Below are 25,610 nucleotides of genomic sequence, written 5' to 3'. Positions count from 1 at the left end.
ATGTTTGGCTTTAATTTTATTTAATAATTGTATAAATTATACTGTTAAATCTTATTTTTTACACATCACAACGATACTTATTAGTATTGTTGAATTTGTGTAAAAAATAAGATTTAATAATCAAATTTAATTATATATTTTAGAGTAAAATTCAATAAATACGCTCATTTAAAAAGCCCGCGCTTCGACCAATTTAAAACAAGCCCTACTCAATAGATGGCGCCACTTCTGTAGGACCATTTTTCAGTATGGCAGAGTCCATTCTTTTTCTAGCTAGGTATATTCTTTGGGCTCAATCATTCCAGATCATCCGTACCGCAAGATTGACAAAAAATAGTATAATTAGTAGTGGATAACTTTATTTTACTAAATTTTGAATTTAATGCACAATAAAATATGTTTTTATTGTAAGAAGCATAGAATCATCTGTTGTAATTATAGCAAAAATATTTACTAACCGATTAGTTGGATGTACACAAACAATAATAAAGCCGTTGACAACAAAACTGTTCTAAAAATAGCGTAATGTTTACAACGACGTAAATTGTTCCCTAGATAAGAAGAAAAACAAGAGCAAAAGTGTAGAAAAACTATTTTTAGACTTGTTTCCAATTTCTTTGCATACTTACGCAGGATTTCCGTTTGTCAATTTCTACTTGAGCGTATTGTGGCAAAAGTTCGACACGACATAGTAAATATTTGCAGATCGATTCTTCTGAAAGAGTAACAAGTGTTTTTAGAGTCTTTTGAAGACATATTCTGAGACATTAAATTATTTTTTTACAATTTCGACAATTAATTATACCGGATACGTCTCAATAGTGGCTCACCCCTATAACTTTTTTATTTTCTCAAATATAAAAAACGAGATTTGGTATGTTAGCATATGACATAAATTAGGATTGATTGGCGTATTCAATTGTTTTCGATTCACTTGCTGTTTCACCGGAAATGACTACATATTTTTATTTTTAAATGGCACCCACGGTATTTTTTTACTTTATAGCGCGATAGAAAATGACCCTCTAAATAGAATGACGTATTACATGTCATTTTTGCCATTTTGGCATATGGTTTATTTGAAATTATAATATGCGGTTCATAACGACATTTTGACTCGAAATACTAAGTGTGTGGTACCAAATTATTCGTAAAAAAATGTTTTTTCCAAATATGCTAATGAGCCACATTCGTTCTATTTGAAAAAACTGAGATGATTAAAAATACGATTTAGGCATCTTTTAACCGGTTAGGATAAGACGCACGAAAAACATTAGATGATGAAATCTATTTGAAATGAAATCTTGAGCCATGGCACATTGATTTAAATTTAAAATACGATTTTTTTTCAAGCGAGAATGTCAAAAGTTGACCTATGATATGTCATTCTATTCAAACTGTCATTTTCTATCAAATAAAGTAAAAAATACTGAAGGTGCCATTTAAAAATTTAAAATTGTAGTAATTTCCAGTGAAACAGGAAGTGACCGAAAACAATTGAATACGTCAATCAATCTTAATTTATGTCGTATACGAACATACTAAATCTCGTTTTTTTAAGGCTTGAACACATATATGCGATCGCGACCACGGACAATAAGCCGCACACACACTTCTTCTTTTATTTCTTTGCAATGGACGCAATTCAGTGTGTGGTCGTGGTCGCGATCGCGTATATATGTTCCAGCTTTTATCCGAAAAAATAAAAAAGTTATAGAGGTGAGCCACTTTTGAGACACACCCGGTATTTGATATACCGGGTGCATTTAGTATTTTCCCGTGTTGAAATTTTCAACAATTTTCTTGAAACATATAACCATATAACGACAAAATCTGAGTCAAATATTTTACAACATGTCGTTATGAAGATCCTATCAGGTTATCTCCAATCCTATCAGGGCAACGGTCCAGTTACGTCGAAACACCAGTTCCCATTAGAACACCGAAGTTAAACGACATAAGATACTAGTGGATGGACGGGTGACCGGTTCAAAACTCTGTATCGTGCTGTTGTCCAATAAAGGCAAAAAGTGTAAAATCTATTGACACACACTGCTCATTCACGCCGGTTCGAGGCCGGATGAGATCGGATATCTCGCGAGTAAGGGTTGATTTAGACACTTGCCAAGCCGGTAGGTCATTGACGGTATAGCCGAGGACCGCGGTTCGGATTCCGCGTAAACAAAGTAGGCCCCGTCCAGATTAGCCCTGGCAGCAAAAAAGAGACGTTAACTGAAATCTTTACTTTTCCAATCCTATCTCAAAATTTTCAAAAACACTGAACCCTCCATATAGCCAAATATAGCTCTCTGTCAATGGTCTATCACTGCCCATTTCAGAGAACCGCACATTTGCCAGGCTGTCGCATTGATATAAAATGTGTTCTATCGTTTCTTCTTCAGATTGACAGATCCAGCACATAGCTTCATTCGTCAATCCCATTCGCTTTAGATGCATATTCAGCATACAATGCTCTGTTAGTAGACCCTCTTATGGAGGGTAGAGGTTAGTGTTGCACAAGAGTCTTGAAAAAGTCTTGCAAGACCAAGACTTTCAAAATTTCTTGTCTTGAATTTCAAGACAAGACAAGATTTTAATATGCAAGAAATTTCAAGAGTCTTGCAAGATTTCTAAGAAGTTAGAAATTATACATTTTTAAACGATAATTAGGTCTTTGCGCAAGTTATGCCAGGTTTATACAACATTTACATAGTCGTAATCACAATCATAGTCATAATCATAAAAGTTAAACTATCCACTTCTTATAAACCTGTTGACATCTACCATGAACATAAAAATTATGATTATGAAAATGTTCTATAAACGCACATTAAAATTGCGTTGTGATTATGACGATGATTAAGGCTGTGATTATGATTACGACTTATGCAAATTTTGTATAAACCCGGTATTAAAATTGACCAGTGTTCATTTTTTTCTATCATAGCCAGTGTTTTAGAGTTGAGAATGAAATAAAATAAAGTCGAGGCAACAAACCGTATATTGGTAATTGGTATTATACACAAATTATATTGGTATACTGGTATTATAAAAAAAAACTAACGGTAGTTGAAACTAATGGTAGGTTCGTGGAGCACGCTATTTGCGCTATTTGGTACTAGATTTCATGCACGATATCCCTCCGCGAACAAAAAGTAGTATCAAATATCGCAAATAGTACACTCTAGCATGACCTTCCCGTACACCCTGTATCCAAACTTAAATTCTCACATTCATTGTCAGTGTTTGTTTGCTCACTATTACTAACCGCGAATTCACTACCACTGTCTTGGAACGGTTCGGACCTCGGTATCACTATCGATACTTATATTATTTATACTGCTCATATTTCATATTAAAACTTTTTTTGGTAGTGAATAATACTTAAATAACTTAACTCACAAGGTTAGGTACGAAATAACCCAAAACCCAATGACTAAAAAATCCAAGGACAAATAACACCCGAGAGCAAATTGTGACGATGCCATCAAGCAGTGCCGTGGCACATATTTTTCTTAACCTAGCTGTTTGAAGCAATATTTATATTTTTTGATAATTGTTTTGACTACGCCTATGGTGTATCATCCTAATTAATTACGAAAAAAACGTATTAAAATGTTAACAAAAGGTACAAAACTAGTATCGACGTATAGCACATATCAAGTACATATAGATGTTAATTGAAATTGAAGAATAATTATCGAATTCAATAAGAAAACGCTAAAAAGTTGGAGTGGACTGTTTATTTACCTATGAAACGTAACTCCTGGCTCTTTCTTATCGCTGCTGCTTTTACACTTGAAAGCTGAACAACTAATCACCATTATAATAAAGTTTATACAAAGTTTACTACACACAAACTATTAAAAATCGCTAAAATTGTCGCTGGTGACCAAACGATGACTCATTGTTTGCCACCAAAACAAAAAAAAGGTCACAAATTCTGCTGCAGCCCATATAGGGGCGTTACATGTCCTTATATTCTTTAGTCATTGCCAAAACCCTTTAATAAGAAGACTAAGGAAGGAGCATAATGCTATCCTTGTATTCATGCATGGTGGGCGGAAAAGGCTCCATAAAAGCTCTCTAGGGGGGGGGGATCCTTGACAGTTCTGTCAAGGATCTGATTCATGTCTGATTCATTTGACACATTTGAATTTGATTTGAAATTTTGTGGATTTGTCAGTCTTTAGGGAGCTTATTTTATGTTATTTATTATTTATTCTACTACTGATAGTTGTATAAAGGTAGTAAATCTAGATGGAAATTGTGGCAGAACTTAAATTAACAGTGACACTATCGCGATTTATCGAAAAAGACTCTAAAATAGTTGGTTGTGTAGCGTGCGGTAGATCTCGGCAAAAATTGAGTGAAATAATGGAACAACTTTTCGCTAGTAAGTGACTATATAATATACATACGTGTAGTAAACCGATCATTTATGAAATTCACTTAAATTAACTAAATTATATATTTTTCTTGCATTTTAGCTTTTATTTATTACTTGTCAAAGATTAGATGTCAAAGAATTTAGATACGTTAATTTGACTTACCTGCTTCAGTAGCGTATCGGATGTTTGTGTTAATAAATACTTATTATAACTTATCTATTTTTATTAGAATTATATACTTTTATAACAATTTTAATAACTACCAACATTTATTCAACGTAAAATAAAACAACAAATTATTGAGTCTACCCCACGTCTACTCTACATCATAGTTTTACATTTTTTAAATAAAATTAGAACGACACTGATAAACCGGAATTTAAGTCGGCCATATTTGAGGCCCATCGCGGTGTACCTAAGATTTTTGATATGCTCCTTCCTTAGTCTTCTTATTCAAAGCCAAAACCCATAAATCGAACTTAACCTTACTTATTCTTATTCAGCTTTTATTTGGTAATGGCTCCTGTTTCGTCAAACGGGCGAGTTGACGTAGTTCGTTTGGGGTCCGTTAAGATTTTTTTTGCTAAAATTAGCATCGTTGTTCATTTTTCCGTATACATTTTTTGTGAAATAAAATATAGAAATATTATTAGGTACCTTTTTGTTAGAATGTTTTTCAAGACAAGAAATTTCAAGAGTCTTGGAAGACAAGACAAGACTTTGCCATTCAAGAAATCTGCAAGACAAGACTTTGAAAATTTCGAAGAAATTGATTTTCAAGACAAGAATTCTTGTCTTGTGCAACACTAGTAGAGGTAAGGAGAAATATCTCTTATGGGACTCTATTTGGAAAAGTGGTCACCAAATTGAGAACGAATAAGGGTTTACAAAATTACCACAGTGGCGCTAACAAGCAATAATTCTGCGAACTGAACTTAACTTTTATAATTAAAGTGAAGTTAGTTAAAAAGAGAGCCAACACGCGCCTTCAGAAATTGCATATTTATCTATCTCTTTTTAATTATTTCCTTTTCTAAAAATTATTGTTGGTGCTTCTTTCAAATTTAGAACCTTTGCTACAACAGCGCCATCTTAATTCTTCCCTTTTTTATGACCACTTTTCAATACACGGAGATATTTCTCCTTTCCTCCTTATAATGTCCGTTTTAAGGGACCAAGTTTTGCATGCATAGGTCATGACTGGTAGTACATGCACATTGGTCGAATGTTTTCTTCTTTAGATAAAGTGGAATTCTAGATTTGAATATGATTGAGTTACATTTATGATATTATCATGAATAAGTAAATATCTAGTAAATAATAATGTTATTTTATTTTTTTTTCAGGTTGGAGATCAAGTGGTGGCCCTTCCAGAATACCGAGCATGGGCAGAATTGGTAGCCGTTCCTGCTAAATACGTATACAAACTTCCAAAAGGACTGTCATATTTGGACGCAGCTACCATCAGCATGAACTACGCGGTCGCCTACATGCTGCTCTTCGAGGTGGCCGGACTTACTCAAGGGAAATCCATCCTGGTGCACTCAGTTGGCGGTGGAGTGGTGAGTAATTATATGTACTCTAAATTAATATAGTTCAAAAAAATATCCCAGGTTGTAAATCGTTACTGTCTTCTTGAAACGCGAATCTATACTAGTATTTAAAATCCTTAAGTGACCGACTCACTGATTAATCACGATCCTGCTCAAACCACTCAACGTAAGAAGCTCAATTTTGGCATACAGGTTGATTCTAGCGTGTAGAGGTTCGATAAGAAGGAATTTTTCGAAATTCCAGTTCCAAGGGGGTGAAACCACCCATCAAATATTACAATATTTTTTATTTAAAAAACGACCAAGTTTCCGAAAAAACTCTTAAACACGTATATTTTATTTTGTTGTTTTACATATTTTAAGATTTTTTAAAAATGTGTACAGGGTGTTTCATAAAATATGGCCATTGAGTAATCACGATTCTGCTTAAACTGCTTAATGTTTAAAGCTGATTTTTGGCAAACGGATTGACTGTGGGGTGTAGAGGTCCGATAAGGAGGTGTTTCTCGAATCTCAAATTCCAAGAGGGTGAAAACGTCCCTCAAATATTACACTATTTGTTATTTAAAAAACGGTTAGTCTTTCGGGAAAACGTTTGGACACGCTTAATTTATTTTGTTTTTTACATATTTTAAGATTTTTTAAAAATTTATACAGTTTGTTTCATAAAATATGGCCACTGAGTAATCAAGATTCTGCTTAAACTGCTTGATGTTTAAAGCTGATTTTTGGTAAACGGATTGATTGTGGGGTGTAGAGGTTCGATAAGGAGGGGTTTCTCGAATCTCAAATTCCAAGAGGGTGAAAACGTCGTTCAAATATTACAATATTTGTTATTTAAAAAACGGTTAGTCTTTCGGGAAAACGCTTGGACAAGCATAATTTATTTTGTAATTTTACATATTTTGAAATTTTTTAAAAAATCATACAGGGTGTTCCAAAAAGTTGGGTAATTGATTAACCACGATTCTGCTGAAACTGCTTGACGTAAAAAGCTTATTTTTGTCAAACGGATTTTTCGGAAGTCAAATTCAAACGAGATGAAACTACCCCTCAAATATTACCAAGTTATATAATAATATCGCCATATTGTTTTTTCTCATGCTGACATAAATGTGAGAAAATTTTATCCAGTTTGTATGTTAATGGAAATTCTAGCTTTACTTTATCATTACCATTACAAATGATTAATTCGAGCGAATGGAGTCGCGGGTACACGCTAGTATCTCCAATAAAAATAAAGCTATCGAGATGAACCAAAAAATAAACCATCGAGAAAAATTCCATTTTTGTGATAAAGTTGTTTTTAAATTCCTTATTTTGTTAAACCATTCGACAGGGTGTTTCAAATTGACGCCAAAATAACATTTTGTTTTTCCTATAGTATGAAGAGGAACAGATGGAAACTTTAATCAAATGATTTAGCTACAAATTGCTTAAAAAATATCTAAATCAGTCCACTAAAACAAAATATATTGTACTTAAAAATACATGAAAATTTTAAGTTATCTGTTTTATTTATCATATTATCTAAAATCATCTTAAATTCAGCTTCCGTTCCAATAAGAATACCTGTGAGTTCTTTCTATTGCTACAATAATTGTATACGTATTTTTGTTTCAAACATTTTAATAAATATTTCTTAAAAAAAAAACAGTAATACAGTAAGCTGAAATTAAGTTTTAGATCGAAGATAAGTTTATTAATTTATTACACATCTCCCAAGCCTACGATTATCCTAAACTCTACGATGTTTCTGACGAACTAAACTTGTTAATGATGATATGAGCCATATTATCTGGATATTAAACCGGAATATGCACCGTTCCTAATGAAGAAAGTTTCCATTTAACTTCGGGTTAATATCTCGTAAGCTAGTTAATAAAGTTTAATTGTTATCAAGGGGATGATAGTTGTAACCATGAATATGAATATCTTTTAATAAATGAAGCAGTTTTTGTTTTTTATTTAGTTGCAATTGATGTTTCTTTTTCATATTTTATTCATTTTTTTAAACTACTCCTTACTAACACCAATACAATAATTATACTGTAAAGGTACTTATATCTTATTAATGTACAAAGTATACCGGGTGGCGCAAGATGCTATAGATGCAATTTTTCTTAAATTAGTTAAAAAAAACTTGTCCAAAATTTTTCAAATTGGCATGAAATATTCCGCAAACACAGACCTTTAAAAAACCTATTTTCGCTGTAACTATTGACCTGTACTAATCAACAAGGGAGCCAATCTTTGGACAGTTCAAAATTTGCATGGAATTTCCTATGCTTCCAACGACGATGCACCACCCAAAGACATTATAATTTAATGAAACAAACCCAGTGTTTTTATTCAGTTTTGTTATTCACTTATTCTTATTATAACCACAGATTATAAACTTTGTTTTTTCTTTATTGTTTTTCCTGGTTCCAATTTTCGGAATCGGGCACTAGTTAGGTTACTAGTTTGCGCACATAGCACGCCCACTTGTGGCCTCTAAAATTGTGCACAGCGCCTGACTGGCTCAGTTATTAGAGAGATATCGGAAAACCGAATAGCGTCATGCAGTATTTATTTACGCGTACCTTATCATGGTTACGATATGCGCCAGTCAATTTTTAACGCAACATCCGCTAATAACGTTACCTCCTGACGTAATTAGCGGATCAATTACACCAAGCGCTAATTCTAAATAACGTTTAAAAATTGCTTAAATGGGCATGTGCGGATTTTTGACAACCGGGGCCGGCCGGCGAGATCTTTTATTTTAGGTTATGTTTGAATTGTTTTGAATTATTACTTTAGTTTTATTAAGTAATTTGATATTTAAGTAGCTGGGATTAGTTTTAATTAAATAAATATGGCCCAAAATATGGATTCCACCTCTTCCAATATTAAAGAACCTATAAAGAGGCTTAGGTTTACAGCAGATGACGACTTAGCCCTTCTAAAAGAATTTGTTGCTTGTTGCCCTAAACCCACTGGCAGACGTTGAACACTGGAAATAAGAGCACTTTAGCCCTTTAGTTTTAAAATACCTAATAAACAAAACAATTTTAAAGTTTTAAATTCAAAATTACGTTAAGTTTAAATAGCGGACGCGACGCGAACAGAATTCTTTCCGAAATGAAAAGAGTTAATACCAAGAACTGTATAGGTTAACTGTTCTTGAGTTAATACTAAGGTTAATACCACCTCACGTAAAGGAAATAACACCTGGCCTTATTAACGTCCATGCACGCTATTCGGTTTTGCGATATCTCTCTATTACGCTGTTTATTGTTATTTTACGCGAGTTTATTTTTGCGCACAGGAAATTTTACTCGTTTGCACATCGTCATAAAAAACAATTTTCGTACCACGAATTAGGGATAAGAGTTTTATCTGTAAACATATAGTATACCTAATCTGTGTTATAACGATGTATCACCAAAAACACAAACCGTACAATCTGGTAGAGGTTTGTTTTATTATTTTTATTGTCCTAATGAATGAGATATGTTAATGGGAAATGTGTATAATTGAATTATATCTACTTTAGATATTTACTTGTATGGTCCGCTATTTATACACAGATGTTTACTGATGTATGAACTTGAAAACATTTTAATAGTATTGATAAATAACAATGAGTGTAAATATACGTTTTATCGTAATCAAAATATACTTTCGTGTGATATGCACATTTTCAAGTCAGTCGTATATTAGTGAGTCAATAATCACACAACTTTATAATTCATGCAATTTTATACTAATAATAATATGATTATAATATTATAATGGGCAAATATAGACTAAATCAAGTTCTCTTATGGCGTGTTCATTTCTCCAAAAAGTCTGGATATTCTGCCTCTGAAACAATTTTAAGGTTTTCATGTAGTAATTGTTAATTCTAAGTTTTATTTTATGTAATGTTAATTTATCAGAATGTTAGGTGTTTAAAAAAAACTGTCGTGTTTTTGAAGTACTTACATATATTTAGACATTTTCATTTTAAAAGTTTTCTTTTTTTTTTTGTTTTTGGCTTCTAACAAGGGAGAAATATGCCTATTGATCAAGCATATTCATTTACGAGTATGAAGCTAATGACAAGCTGACTGGTTTCTGTTTGGATTCTAACCTATAGCGTTTTACAAAAAAAAAATCTCTTATTTCTTGGATATCTGGTTCAATGTCGAAACCCCTAGGTTTTTTCAACAGAAAACTAGTCAAAGATTGTAAACAAAAATTATTCTTAAATTGCTTTATGGCATCTAACAATATCTTATAAACAATAATTGTTCCACATATTTTGTTGGCAATAATTATATTGAAGCATGCCGCTCTATTTTGCAAGTCTACAGAAGAGCGAACAATGGGGGTTTGATCTTGTGTTAAAATTTCTTGGTACACGCTAATGAATCAACTACCGGCCATATTTACCGGAAATCTAACAATTAACAGCAAGTAATAATTGCTTTTCGTAACCTTAATTACTTCGTAATACATAGGTAGGTTTTCAGATCTTAATGGATAATATTTAGTTCTCAAAGTAGTTGCAATTAGTTTTTTTTTACTTTCTCTACTTCTTACGACGTACAAAGGAGTATTTTAAGTCACACAACATAATACCGAAACTTCGAGAGTACCGGTCATTAAATTAAAGGCAATCATATATATTTTACCGCAACTGAGACTGATGGAACAAAACTGGGACGTATCTAAAAAGTATAAAAAAAACTTTCACAAAAAGAGACTCGCAGAATGTTTTTCTTGATGGTGGTAGAATGTAGTAGAATGTTTAGGAGGGGAGTTAATCACTGCGACCTTACAGATCTATTGTGCGTTCCTCTTTCTGGAGTTATAACGAGTTATAGAAGCTCCACAGACGCTATATAGCTCTCCATCCTCGACATCAGCCGTACCACAGTGATAAGGTGTTCTGGTGTTTCCCCATTTTCCCCACAGAATCTGCATTCGCAGTTGTTTCTCAGCTTCAGCCTACTGAGTTGTTCGTTGAGGAGACAGTGTCCTGTTAGAAACCCCGTGGACTATCCGAAGATTGTTTTTACTTAAATCAAGGAAAATCTGTTGCAGTTTTCTCGGTCGTAAGTTCTGAGGAACTTTTTCTATTGTCTTAGACCGTTGCAGGACTCCCATTCCAGGTTACGGATGGAGTCTTCCAGGTTCTTGAGTTCAGTTCTGGTTCAGTTAGTGGTGTGTTCGCTTCTTTTCTAGCTAGATCGTTTGCTTTTTCATTGCCTTCTATCCCTTGGTGGAGCTGGCACCAAGAGTAGGAGAACTTTGCCTAATTTGTTCAACTTCTCTAGGCATTCTTTGACCAACTTCGAATTGATGCTTACTGAGTTGATCGTTTTCAGTACTGCTTGACAAATCCACTATACCGGGTGTTGCATCGTCGAGCGGGACATAGGAAATCCCATGAAAATTTTATTGGGGTCAATTATTGGCTTCCCTAATTATTTTAGAGAATAATTCTACTTAGGTTTATTGAAGAGCACTAAAACCCACATTCAAAAGAATAACTTTAGATATTTTTGATTAGCCCGTTTACGAGTTATCGCCGATTTCTTTTTAAATATTTCTCCTTTCTTATGGCCCTGTATTTACTTATGAGCACCAGTCAAGGTAAAAGATAACTGTCAAATGAAGTTGTCATTTCAGAAATTTATCTATTTAGTCCTTTATTATTATTATTAAAAACTCATACCTCCATCGAAAATATTAGCCATGAATTACACAACGGAAGAAAAAGTATTGATGATTAAATGGTATTATCAAGGAAATAGTTATCAAAAGGTGTCGGACATGTTTGCTGCTCTGTATCCGAATAGAACGATACCTGGAAAATCTACAATCGCAAGGAATATCCAGAGATTTGAGACCAAAGGTGCCCTAATAAATAACTGCAGGCGTGAAGCAAGGCAGGAACAAAGAGAAGATGCAAGAAATGATACCGATTTGGAAGTTTTATTGTGCGTGGAAGAGAACGATGGAAAGATCAGCACAAGGAAACTTGAGGATGAAATAGGAATAGATCACACTACAGCGTTTCGAATTTTGAAACGACATAAATACTATTCCTGCAAATATGAAAAGCACCAAGAGCTACGAGATGGGGACGAAATACGGCGGCAAGCGTTTTGTTTTGATATGATGGAAAGAGCAAACACGGACAGGGAATTTTTAAAAAACATATGTTTCACTGACGAATGCACGTTTACCTTAAATAATGAACCCAATGTTCAAAATTATCGATATTGGAACAAAGAAAACCAACACCGGTTTGTCGAAACAAGGACTCAATATCCACAGAAAGTAAATGTTTGGGCAGGGATATTCGGACACAATATTATCGAGCCATTATTTCTTACGCGAAATTTAAATGCAGAATATTATTTGGAACTACTCAAAAATCATATTTTACCTGCTTTAGATGATGCCGCTAGTGAAAATCAGGAAGTACCAAATGGATGGCTGGCCGGCACATAGGACCCTGGCTGTTGGGGAATATTTAGACAATAGTTTTAACGGAAACGTTATTGGCCTGAATCATACAGTAAATTGGCCAGCAAGGTCTCCTGATATTTCGCCAAATGATTTCTTTCTCTGGGGCCATTTAAAAAACAGGATATACAAGGATAAAAAATACCTAAATCTAGACGAGTTAAAAAATGCTATTTTTGCCAAATGCAATAGAATTTCAGTTTACCAACTAGCGAATGTAAGAAGATAATTTTATGATCGCCTGGGTTATTGTCTAGCAGTCGATTGAGGAATATTTGAACATCTTCTTAAATCCTAAAGTTCTAACAATTTAATAGTACCTAAATTAATAAGTTATTGAATATTGTAATAACACTATAATTAACCTTGTAATTGTTTACTTTATTTTCTTTAATTCATATTAATTTGTATTTATAAATACATCTTTATGATTTCTGATGTAGGAATGTGTTTTCAATAATAATAATAAAGCACCAAATAGGTAAATTTCTGAAATGGCAACTTCATTTGACAGTTATCTTTTACCTTGACTGGTGCTCATAAGTAAATACAGGGCCATAAGAAAGGAGAAATATTTAAAAAGAAATCGGCGATAACTCGTAAACGAGCTAATCAAAAATTTCTAAAGTTATTCTTTTGAATGTGGGTTTTAGTGCTCTTCAATAAACCTAAATAGAATTATTCTCTAAAATAATTAGGGAAGCCAATAATTGACCCCATTAAAATTTACATGGGATTTCCTATGTCCCGTCCGACGATGCAACACCCGGTATAAATATAAAATGTTTGCCATAGTATGTTAATTCTATATCCTATTAGTTTATTACATATTACAGAGCAATTTTTCAAACTAAAAAAGTAAACTGACAACTGTCACTGATGCAATTCCGACTTTGCTTATATCTTCATTTAAAAATGCAATTTTCCATAAACATAAACTATATTTATTATTATTGCTTTTCCTCATAGCGCGACATCATGGTGGCGTACACTAGAGATGGGCAAAAGTAACCGGTTTTTTGAATAACCGATATTTTCCTCTAAAATAACCGGTTATTTAAAGGTAGTTTTTTTTCACCAGTTAACCTAAATAACCTTGCATTACGTTCAATAACCTATAGCCGGTTATTTTTTAAAAAATCGTACTTGTTTAAAACAAGTAACAATTAAATATTAGCTGTTTGAATCGTAAATTTCGAAGAAGCGAACGGCACGGATCTTCCAGATATTACGACGATAACGGGAGATCCCGCTCCCGCTCCCAAAACGAAAATATATGACATCAAACATCAAATGTCAAAATTAAATCAGGCATCAGGCGAACCCTGATGATAATAATCAAAACAACGGCCAAATGGCCCTGACAGGTCAGGCCGTAAAACAAAGTACTAATGGCATAGACTACTACTAGCCACCAGCTAGCCAAGTGATACGAACCTAACTTCAAATAGATTCTCTAAATTCTATATTAAATTTTAACCAACTTTAACGGATTTTCAACGGTTCTTCAAAAGTTTTCCATGGTTTCGCCCAGTTTCACCCACGTTTCACCGTAAATATATTTTATTTGTAGTTTGAAGTCTCTCTTGAAGCTTAGACTAAGAATACAAAATTGAAGTTCAAGTAATGAATGAAGATAATCTTTCATTATTTATTCATTTTAATCTCTTTATTTTTCTTTGGTATTTGATTAAAATAAATTGGTTGTAGATTGTAGAACTTGTGAGTTGTGTGGTTTATTTGAACGTTAAGTAATTACTAGTTTTAATATCATATCCATGTCTAGTCAAAAAAGTGAGGTTAGCATTTTTATTTAAACTCATTTTGTACATATACATACTTACATTGCTACAATCTCTATTTAATCATGCGATTTAACTAAGTTTATTATCTAAATTTGAAGTAGACCTATGGAGTGTAGAGGTAAGTAAACCTATAGGAAAACTAAATATTTAGTTTTGCTAGGTTAGGTTATTTGAATAACCGGTTAATTTGTGTCGGTTAATTTTGTCAAGTTATTATTTTTTAAAGATAATTCCGGTTAACCTATAACCGGTTTTTTACCAATAACCACCCATCTCTAGCGTACACCCCAGAAATAAATAAAATTATCAAGCGACAGGGTGAAAGGTTAACTAAAGGGAATTTTCCACACTAACTCAATTTGTTCTTGCTAAACGACGTTCACATCCCTTCGATAAATTTTCAATATTCTCTCTACCCTTATATCCAGAGCCCTTTAATACTTCCTAAACATTTTTCCCAATTTTGTCTCAAAAAGAAAAAATAAGCGTTTAGTTATTCATGGGGTTGTACACAAAGAAAATTCGATTTTTTCGATTAAATTTCTTAATCTGTATGTTAACAGGAACGTTCAAAATCAAGTCTTGGGTTTCTATACAAGTTTTTTGAATTTCTGGACAAGTTAGCACTGAAATCCAGACAAAATCCGGACTTGAATTGAATTGAGAAATAAAATGTGAATTTATTTAGGTACCTGTGTAAAATTTGTCTAACGATTTTCCGTCATTGTTTGGAAGTCGTCTGGCAATATTGTTCGTTGACTCGTTGAGGGGAAATTAAAAGCAGTTAATTATAGGTAATATTTTGTCTTTGTAAGCTGTACGAGTTCTACGGCATACGTTACAAATGACATCAGACTTGAATTATCCCTTTTTATATATATATATATATATATATATATATATATATATATATATATATATATAGCTATATATATATATATATATATATATATATATATATATATATATATATATATATATATATATATATATATATATATATATATATATATATATATATATATATATATATATTTAATACTCATTTCAACTACAGCCTATTGCTGCCTTCCCGTTACCCTACGCCACACATCTCGATTTAGAGCGTCATCAGCTTCTAGGTTACGAGCTTCCATTGCTTCCGTAACCGTTTCGTTCCAGGATTTTCTAGGTCTACCTCTCTTTCTTCTGCCCTGGGGAGCTCATTGAAAAACTCTTTTTGGCCACCTGTTCTCCGGCGTACGCAGAACATGTCCAAACCATTTTAAGCTGGATTTTTGGATTCGATCCAATACTGTCTCCTCCGATGCATTCATGATACGCCTGACCTCGATGTTTGTCTTTTTTTCCATCCTAGATATACCTGCACTTCTTCTAAGGTAGTCCATTTCAACAACTTGGATTTTGCGCTTCGCGTCTGCACTCAGAGTCCATAGCTCTGAACCATAGCAAAGAACTGACTCCACCAATGTTCTTCCAAGTCTCTTTTTAGTTGTTGCAAACAAGTTTCGGTCCCATCAGAGGCTGTTAAGACATCCAATAACTTGTTTGCTCTTCTGAATTCGGGTTTGTATTTCTACTTTGCCCAAACCCTCGTTGTTGATAGTAGCACCCAGGTATTTAAATTTGTCTACTTGTTGAGTCTGGACGTTATCATTAATGAAGACTTCAAAACAAGCATTGGAATTGACAGCTAAGTATTCGGTCTTCTTTAGACTAACCTGAAGTCCCCATTTGTTGTATTCTTGATAAAGCCTCTTAGTCATGAACTCTAGATCGTATGAGTGCTGCGCAATCACGACCTGATCGTCTGCAAAGCTCAGGGTAAATAGTGTGTTGTCCCCAATGGGTATTCCCATACCTTGACATTTCGTCTTCCATTCCCTAAGGACTACTTCGACGTAAGCGTTGAAGATCAGAGGAGATAAGCTGCATCCTTGTCGCAACCCTTTTGTGGTGTTAATTGGATTAGATAGCCTGTGTCCTATCTTAACGTACGATTCATTTTCTTTATATAGCTCTTTTATTATCTTAAGCAAAGGTCTATCTACTTCTAAGATATTCAATACTTCCCATATCTTGCTGCGGGGAATAGAGTCGTACGCTTTCTCCAAATGGTGGTCGAAGGCTGGTCGAAGGCTGGTAACGGATCTCAAGGAGATACTCCAATGTCGAGTAGGAGTATTTCATCAAAAACTGAGAAATGTCCACTGTTTCATAAGCTCTGTCAGCAAGTCCTATTTTCTACGTCCTCGAAGGCTCATGAGAACCGCGTGACCACTGGTAATGTATGGCATCCAATGGATGGGTGTTATGCAACTAACAGGAATAGGGCGAAGGCGAGATTCCGGCGCCTCAAAACCGGTTCTCTCGGCTAAGGATGGGCATCCCTACAGAAAGGCCCCTGGTCCTCCAGGTTGGGGGTTGAGGCAACGGGCTAGCGACCTGTTACTCGGAAAAAAACTTAATTGCTCAAAGAACCCTAAACACGCCTCGGAATTATCCCTTTTTAATAGAAGATAAAACTTAGTTACTACACATTTTGGTTGTCGTAATAATAATAAATTGACAGGAAAATTATCATTTTTCAGAAAATATTTCCCAATGTCATGGCAGCTCTAAACTTATGGCACACACATATACAGGGTACACATTTTGTATTGAAGTGAAATTTTGTGAACAGATCTAGGTTAATTCAGAGCACTTTTTAAAAATGTAGAGAGTTCTACAGGGTGTCCCCCAAAAAAGTTACATATCAAAGTTGTGTTTTTTGTAAGGGAACACTCTATATATTAATCGATTTTTGGATTCTGGGAGAAAAATAAAGGTGAGTTTTATAAGAGAAATATATGACTAAAATGTAAGGTTTTTTACATATTTAACATTTTCTACAAATAAAGGACAATTTTTAAATTACAATTAATATGTAGTTAAATTAACTATTATACTTTAAATCAAATTAAAACTTGATCCAAAAAGTTATACAGAGTGAGCCAAAATTAATATTGGTCACATTTAAAAGCATGTTACTCTTTTATTTTAAATGGAACACCCAGTGTATTATTCCGATATTCAATGGAGAATTCATGTCTCTTCATAATATTATTAAGGTTGCCTACCTCTCAAACAAAGATTTTCATAGATGTTTTCATTTACATGATTTGATTTGAGTGAATTTTTATTATTTGATAAAATCTAGGGGGCTGTGATATGTCTGACGTTACTTTAACATAGCTGTCTAATTAGTCCAATTTTATCAACTAGTTATCATTTTGTGTCAGTTAAAACAAAAAAAGTTCTCAGAAATTTGCCGAAAATGCAAACTTATCCTACATCAGAGAGAATTGATATGATCCTATTAGTTGGTGAATGGAGTGTGCATTCACCAATTAATAGAATACTTAAATGCTTCTGATTTTATCTAGTCCGGGTTTTTTATGGGGATTTAGTTAGTAGTTAGACAGTCTTTACAAAACTCGACCAACTATTGTCGACAACATGAGAGAAATTATTGTAGCTGCTTTTCGAGGTAGAACTACACATATGCCTCATTTTATGCATTTAATAGGAAAGGAAGCATTTTGAGCATTTGATTTCATTTAGCTAATTTTTGTCACATAATTATAGGTTTATATCTAGTTTTAATTCTGTAATAATTAAAATATGTTTTAAACATGTATCTTTTTATTACCGCTGAGTATTTTACTCTACAATCTTTAATTTTTGTTAAATTAACAAAAGGTATATCACACAGCACCCCTAGATTTGTTCAAATAGTAAAGATCCACTGACGCAAAATCATAAAAGTTAAAATATCTAGGAAAATCTTTGTCTGAGGGATAGGCAACCTTAATAATATCCTGAAGATATATAAATTTCCCATTGAACGCCGACAAAATATACTGCGTGTTCCATTTAAAATAAAGGAGCAACTTGCTTTTAAAAGTGACTAATGTTCAATATTAATTATGTCTCACCCTATAACTTTTCGGGTCAAATTTCAATTTGGTTAAACATACAATGGTTACTGTAATTAAATGTCAGGCTATACAAGGTCAATTAAAATTTAGGAGGCTGTTATTGAAATTTAAAATTTACTCTTCATTTTAACAAAATGTGAAATATGTCAAAATCCTTAGATTTTGGGTATATGCTTCTTTAATAAAACTCATCTTTATTTTTTCCTAGAATCGGAAAATGAATTAATATATAGGGTGTTCCATTAGAAAAAACACAACTTTGATATGTAACTTTTTTTGGGGACACCCTGTATAATTCTATATATTCTTATAAAATGCTTTCAGTTAATCTACATTTTAACTATTTTCATATATACTACCGTTCTCCTTGGAGCTTCCGCGGCGTATGAAAGGCGCCACCCTGTAGAATAATGTATTTATTTAAAACATTAAATATAAATCTATCATCATTACTCAAATTACTTAAAATGCAAATACGAAGGAGCAAACATTAATTTTATCTGTCCTGGAAAATAACGAACAGCTTTAAAAGCGGGGAGGTAATTCGTTTTTAGCGAATAACGTTAAGTCGGGACAGTGACACACGGCGTACAAAATCCCTGGGGATGTCGAGAGATTTAAGCACTGCTTTAAAGGGAAACAGTGCCATTTTTTTATGCTTTTCAACGTTATTCTTGTTTATTTTTCAGACCTCATTACAGATAATGCTTTATGTTATAGAGTACTTAAATGTTTTATTTTCAGTGACAGTTTTAATTTTATTTTGACTGAGATGATTAGTTTGATTTCTGTCTGTCTTTCAGAATTTTCTTCTTCTGTATGCAAAATTTGAGTTTAACGCCACTGAAACAAGAAAAATAATAAAAAAATAATAAATGATAACAATCAGGGTTGGCATGATTTAAATCAAATGATTTAAATCATGATTTAAATTGTGATTTAAATCAAGTGATTTTTTAAATTTTAATCAGGTGATTTAAATAAAAAAATCAACTTTTTTAAAACTTTACAATAAATCAAAAAATAACTGTAAAAGTTATAAAAATGTGTCCTAGAAAACTATAAAAAATATTTCTATAACAAATATACCCTATATCTATTCGTTAAATAAAATGTTACACTTGCTATTATAACGTTTAAATACGTTTAATAAATCGAAAAAAAATTGTAAATGTTTTAAAACTATATAAAAAATGATTTGTATAACACATATACCGTTGCTGTTTATATATACACACATATGCTGTTTTATATTTCTTTATTTTACACTTTGAAAATAGATAATACTAATTTGATTCTCGACTTAAGACTATTTCCGAAAAATAGTGTATTATGTAAGGGGTAAAAATTAAAAATTATACTTTTTTGACGAGATTGTACGTTTGACGGACCAGCGTAAACAGGGAGGCACAAAAGTACATTTTTACTCTGAGTAGAATACTATATTTTTACAAATTAAACATTACAAATAATTTTTTGATCAATTTCAAACGTTGCAAATAATATAAAAAATAATGCCTTCTAAGTAATCGAGTAACAATTTGTACACTCGTTGAAATTGACCTTGAGACCTTGAATGAAGTTTTAAGCATACTGATTAGTCGCAAATATTAAGGCAGGTTTAGGCATGTTTAATCACAGTCAGGCTGATTGACGTCAAGCCCTGAATCGTCGTTTTAGGATAAAACATTTTTAGTCACGACTTCTGTATTCTAGCTTTAAGCTTCATTCAGAACCTGGAGAATTTCGAAAATAATGTTTATTTTAAACGAAGTCAGTGGAATACCCATAGGGACACCACTGGTTGAAATAAATGAGATTGTTTGTACATTGTACATTGTTTGTACAAAAAAGTAGTTTGATGCATAGAACTTTTTTTAGAAAGTTTTGGGACTTTCATATTAGAGACGTTTATGTGTGAAAAATAGTATAATAATAATTTTTAAACATTTTAATTTATGTGTGTCTAAAAATATTACGTTACCATTTTTATAAATGTTAGCTTAAATCATATGGAAAAAACTTTAACAAAATTAAGTATAATGAAACGAATAAATAAAATTAAAGATGTTTATGAAAGTAAAATAAAACGGAATGTTACATATCAGCTAGATAAACGTAAATATTTTGGTTCGTGGTAAACAGTAGATACAGCTAGTAAAGCTGTGTTTTTACCCTGAAAGATCTAGTATCTAGCAGCTGCCACTATTTCGGAACCCTTGTCGCCCCCTATTCAGGTATTAAAACCCCCTCACATATATAAACAAGGATCCGAGCACATAGTTCATTTCCACATTGGCATTCATCATTAGATACTGTACCTGAAATCAGAACACTTTTAGCGCAATATTTTTGTTTATTTTTGAAGATAGTTCCGAACCAGTTCACATACTAAAATGAAGATTTTGTGGTAAGTACATAATATTTGAAAATTTTAGTAACAGATTGTTATTTTCGGACTATAATGAACTAAGTGAAATGATTATTAACAGCATTTAACAACTTTTGAATGCTGAATTTTGATGGTTACTGTATCTGTGGCAGACTTTGAATAAGAAGACTAAGGAAGGAGCCTAATGCTATCCATGTATGGGCATGATGGGCGGAAAAAGCACTCGAGAGTGGGGATCCTTGACAGTTCTGTTTGACGATTCATTTGACACATTTGAATTTGATTTGAAATTTTATGGATTTGCCAGTCTTTACGGAGCTTATTTTATGTTTTTTATTATTTATTCTACTACTGATAGTTGTATAAAGGTAGTAAATCTAGATGGAAATTGTGGCAGAACTTAAATTAACAGTGACACTATCGCGATTTATCGAAAAATACTCTAAAATAGTTGGTTGTGTAGCGTGCGGTAGATCTCGGCAAAAATCGAGTGAAATAATGGAACAACTTTTCGCTAGTAAGTGACTATATAATATACATACGTGTAGTAAACCGATCATTTATGAAATTCACTTCTAATTATATATTTTTTCTTGCATTTTTGCTTTTATTTACTACTTGTCAAAGATTAGATGTCAAAGAATTTAGATACGTCAATTTGATTTACCAGATTTACCTGCTTCAATAGCGTATCGAATGTTTGTGTTAATAAATAATTATTATAACTTATCTATTTTTATTAGAATTATATATTTTTGTAACAATTTTAATAACTACCAACATTTATTCACAACGTCAAATAAAACAACATAGTATTGAGTCTACCCCACGTTTACCCTACATCATAGTTTTACATTTTTTAAATAAAATTAGAACGGCACTGATAAACCGGAATTTAAGTCGGCCATATTTGAGGCCCATCGCGGTGGACCTAAAATTTTTGATATGCTCCTTCCTTAGTCTTCTTATTCAAAGGTGGCAGAAGAATCTTTTGATAATATATAAAATTGAATCTTTTTGATTACATTGACATCAAAATCAAAATTCCCATGTCAAAAAACTCCCAGACACCTATTTTCATCCAGATATTGACGTTACTTCAGAAATTATTTGTAAAAAATCGAAATAGATACTCCCTGTATCTCTGAAACTAAGCATTTTAGGACATACATTTATACGAACTTTTTTAATTATTTTTATCTGCGGAATATGCTGCTGAAGTTTCCGGAATACAGTTCCGGCCACCTTGTAGATTAATAAACTGTCATTACAAATTCAAACTTCAAAGTAATAATTAGGTACTATCTAGTAACAGTTATCAACAAGCTTAAAAAATTGTATATGAATTTTTTTATTTTTACTAACGTTTATGGTAGATATGTGGTATTGTTTAAAAAAACATAAATAAAACAAATAATTTGCAGATTATTTTTTTATATTATTCATCCAAAACAACCGGAAATTTATAAAATAATTTTAAAAGTAACAAATGTAATTGTATTTTCAGTAAAATCAACTAAAATATCACGTTTGTCCATGTAAAATACCAACTTTTATTTATTTTCATGAATTTCCGATATTATTATCTACATTTGCTGGTAATGTACACATCAGTTAAAAGTGTAATTACCCCATTAAGCTGTGTTGAGGTTGACATTTGTTTAAATTTATATATATATTACGTTTATTCATTATAAATCTAAATAAATACTGATAAAAGTGCCATTAAAACATAATAATATGTAATAATAACAAATTCAGTATTGATTTATAAATTTGAAACTAGGGTTTTTATAAATTTAAATATATTTAATTTCAATGTAATGGGTTCAAAAAATACGGACACATTTGAAAAATGTTTCATTTTACAGTTATAGGGTTGTCAATCTGTCCTCTGTTCCAGAGGACAGTCCTCTTTTTTACACACTGAACTCAAAATCTAAATATTATTTGACTATCACTACAATGCTTAATAAAATTGTTAATCTGGCAACATATGTTCTGATGTGTCTTTTGCTGTGGCGCTTTTTTACCCACTTGTAATCTATTTTCTATTGTGAAAATTAGCAACCCTATGGTAATAATACAGATAACTTTTTTGTGGTTGATAATGACACTATTGTTACGTTTTTCGTCGTTTCGGTGTGGATAGAAAGTCACAATTTATTTAAACACTATTTATTTAACACTAATTAACAAAAACAATAACGATAAAAGACTTAAAGAACTATTTACAAACGATTTATAACTAAGAATTTATTTTTGAATTTTAGCGCGTCAACTGTACTTGTCTATTTATAACTGCCCTCTCTAGGCCACAGCCGCCGGCTTTTATACCGACAGCTAAAGATCTCTAGAATAGTCCATAGATCGTTAGGTGCATAGAGAAGGTTTCGATTGTTCTCGTATGTACTACTCCATTCCAGTGGGACTCGATTCTTCTCGAACGAATGAATCATTACGGTGTCTATTCTTTAATGCGATGTTAAGGTCATCTGAGGGCGGGACATATAGTTAGGTTAGGTCGAATCCACACGGGTCCGCAACACTATGATAAGCTAACAATAAAATGCAAATTATAAGTAAAATAGAGATAATCAAAACTCTCAAATAAAGTACTCAAATTTCAAGTATTTTTTATAAAGTTTGTCCAACACGAGAAAATCTGACAGTGACAGTTGTGTCTGTCATTTAAATTCCCAGGCAAATTGTATTTTCTGTCATTTTTTGCATGTCATCTTTCGAAATATTTCCTGATGTTTGATAATTATTATTAATAATATACAGGGTGGTCCGAACTGTATTCCGGAAACTTCGGCAGCATATTCTTCAGATAAAAATAAGTAAAAAAGTCGGTATAAATGTATGTCTTAAAATGCTTGGTTTCCGAGATACAGGGTGTAGAAGTTTCATTTTTATTTCGATTTTTTCCAAAGAATTTCTGAAGTAACGTCAATATTTGGATGCAAATTGGTGTCTGGTAGTTTTTTGACATGATAAATTTGATTTTTATGTCAATATGACTCCTACTTGTAGAAGGCGCCACCTAAATATGTTTTAACTGGATTGAAGAGTAATAAGTTTTCGTCCGTACCTGTATAAAACTAATTACCGAGTAAAAAAATATAAATTTACCACGTTTTTTACGTAAAAAAAAGTCTCTTGGTAAAAATCGCTACGAGTAATGGTTCTCGAGATATTTAGAATCGAAATTATCAATACCTGTCATCATTGACATAAATTAAACATATGTTGACTAAATAGTTATGAGACTGATATCATAAATTTGAAAAGTTTTTGTGCCAAAAGTTCAACAGAAACTGTTTTATCATCATTTTTTGAAGAAATATAAAAACTCAATAATTATTTTATTTTTTGTCAATAATGACATGCATTGACTATTTCCATTCTAAATATCTTCAGAACGGTTGCTTGTAGCGATTTTTACCAAGAGATATTTTTTACAGAGATATGTTTTATACAGGTACGGACGAAAAGTTTGAAACTTGTGAAAACGCATGTAAGTGGCGCCCCCTACAAATAAGAGTCATAATGCCATCAGAATCAAATTTCTCATGTCAAAAAACTCCCAGACACTAATTTTCATCCAAATATTGACGTTACTTCAGAAAATATTCGGAAAAAATCGAAATAAAAATGATATTTCTACATCCTGTATCTCCAAAACTAAGCATTTTCGGACATACATTTATACGAACTTAGTTTTACCTGCAGAATATGTTGCCGAAGTTCGCGGAATACAGTTCGGACCACCCTGTATATTAATTGATAAATATTTCCTGTTGTTGGATAGACTGTATTATTGTTGTAGATATAATATATTTATTAGTGCCTTTCGGGCATTTTTTGACAACTGGCAAAGTTAGGAACAGTTCGATTGGATTTTCCGTCAAAGAAAGTATTCTGTCTTCCGCTGAAAAATTCAACTTGAGTTTGGCTTTGAATAATAATGAGGTCGGTGCCTTGGAAGGAAAAATTTACGTACTCTAGAGGTTCTACGGCATAGAACATAGAATAGGGCAATTCGTTCACGGTCTGTCGCTTTTTATTGTAGAAGGGCTGAACGAGAACTATGCATATACTTCCTGTACGGCACTTGTTTCTTTTTTACTGTATATAGTCTGTGTATCAAATCAGGGGAGATTTCCACAGACAACATCCAAAAAATGACAGAAAATACAACGTGCCTGTGAACTAAAATAACAGTCACAATTGTCACTGTCAGGTACCCTGTCGTTTGACAGCGTATAGAGAAATTGAAAAAAATATTAATTAGTCCATAAATAATAACATCATGAGAAGCATAGTTTATACATGGTGTGTCAAATCGAATGCGAAAAAATTAGAGTAAAGCGTGATGTAGAATGTTTAGGAGGGGAGTTAATGACCGCGACCTTACAGATCTATTTATGTTCTCCTTTCTTGAGTAATATCGAGTTATAACTCACCATGGTGTTTCCCCATTTTCCCCACAGAATCTGCGTTCGCCGTTGTTTCTCAGCTTCAGCCTACTGAGGTGTTCGTTGAGGAGACTGTTAGTGTCCTGTTAGAAACCCCGTGACAATCCGAAGATTGTTTTTACTTAAATCAAGGAAAATCTTTGATTTTTCTTGGTCGTAAGTTCTGAGGAACTTTTTCGAGCGTCTTAGACCGTTGGAGGACACCCATTCCAGGTTTCGAATGGAGTCTTCCAGATTCTTCAGTTCTGTTTTCAGTTTGTTCCCGCTTGGAAAACAGAACGGTTCTGGTCCAGTTAGTGGAGTGGTCGCTCTTTTTCTAGCTAGATCATTTGCTTTTTCATTGCCTTCTATCCCTTAGACACCCAGAGTAGGAGGACTTTATTTTCTTTGCCTAATTTCTTCGAATTTATTTTACCAACTTCGTTCTTGACCAACTTCGAATTGTGTGATATAAACCAAGTATTGTAGGTCGTAGGTATATTTCAATATCTTTCTAGACTT

The 25,610-nt window shown here is 32.7% G+C and overlaps 1 protein-coding gene across 1 annotated transcript in view; it reads left to right on the top strand.

Annotated features, from left to right (window-relative positions):
- The window catches only part of LOC115882937 (synaptic vesicle membrane protein VAT-1 homolog-like), a 172,010-nt gene that overhangs the window by 109,671 nt on the left and 36,729 nt on the right, over positions 1 to 25,610 (top strand). The window contains exon 3 of the mRNA XM_030901205.1: positions 5,738 to 5,953. Coding sequence (XP_030757065.1) covers positions 5,738 to 5,953 — 216 coding nt within the window. The remainder of the gene's footprint in view (positions 1 to 5,737; positions 5,954 to 25,610) is intronic.

Source organism: Sitophilus oryzae, unplaced genomic scaffold (assembly GCF_002938485.1).
Source record: "Sitophilus oryzae breed Bouriz unplaced genomic scaffold, Soryzae_2.0 scaffold_1801_pilon_pilon, whole genome shotgun sequence".
Classification (NCBI taxonomy): Eukaryota; Metazoa; Arthropoda; class Insecta; order Coleoptera; family Curculionidae; genus Sitophilus; species Sitophilus oryzae.
This window is presented reverse-complemented; position numbering and strand designations above follow the sequence as displayed.